General features: G+C 56.5%; 1 protein-coding gene across 1 annotated transcript in view; it reads right to left on the reverse strand.

Annotated features, from left to right (window-relative positions):
• SLC50A1 (solute carrier family 50 member 1) overlaps positions 1-211 on the reverse strand; it is an 11,998-nt gene extending 11,787 nt beyond the window's left edge. The window contains exon 1 of the mRNA XM_018565870.1: positions 33-211. Coding sequence (XP_018421372.1) covers positions 33-160 — 128 coding nt within the window. The 5' untranslated portion in view covers positions 161-211. The remainder of the gene's footprint in view (positions 1-32) is intronic.
• Between the last annotated feature and the right edge of the window lie 661 nt (positions 212-872).

The following is an 872-nucleotide window of genomic DNA, read 5'->3' on the forward strand; positions in this document are numbered from 1 at the left end:
GAACTCCAGGCCGGGGATCCGGTGACACTTACAGGCCGCTGGAGAACATACACACGGTGAAGCCGATACAGGCGGCGGAGAGGAGCCACAGACCGTCCATGGTGACCGGGAGTTGGAGGATGAAGATGGCGGAAGAGGCCGGCCTGGTGTACACTCCCATCCAACGGGCGGCCCGCCTCCATCAACTGCCACCTCACCACCACCACGTCTATCATCCCTTTCCCCACCTCCATCGTCATGTCCATCCTCCCCATCATCATCATCCCTATCCCCTCCATCATCACAGCCCCCATCCTCCACCTCACCACTGTCATGTCCATCGTCCCCCAACCCATCATCATCCCTATCCCCTCCACCGTCATGTCCATCATCTCTATCCCCTCCACCGTCATGTCCATCCTCCCCATCATCATCCCTATCCCCTCCATCATCACAGCCCCCATCCTCCACCTCACCACTGTCATGTCCATCGTCCCCCTCCTCCACCTCACAACTGTCATGTCCATCCTCCCTATCCCCTCCTCCATCGTCATGTCCATCATCCCTATCCCCTCCATCATCACAGCCCCCATCCTCCTCACCACCGTCATGTCCATCCTCCCCATCATCATTAAAATCATCATTAAAACCCCCATCATAATCCTCCTTCTGTATCCACCTCACCAGTGCCATGTTCATCCTCCTCCACCATACCACTGTCATGTCTATCCTCCCCCATCATCCCCTCCTCCACTACAGCTCCCATTACTGACCTGCAACTTCACACTCCTACACCCACAATTCTCCTCCATCATCCTCGTCCCTTGCTTCATGAGCTGCCACCTCACCCCTGTCATGTCCATCCTTCCCCCATCTGGTGGTGTGGTGAACCA

The sequence above is a fragment of the Nanorana parkeri genome, unplaced genomic scaffold (genome assembly GCF_000935625.1).
Source record: "Nanorana parkeri isolate BGI_ZX_2015 unplaced genomic scaffold, ASM93562v1 scaffold897, whole genome shotgun sequence".
NCBI classification, from domain to species: Eukaryota; Metazoa; Chordata; class Amphibia; order Anura; family Dicroglossidae; genus Nanorana; species Nanorana parkeri.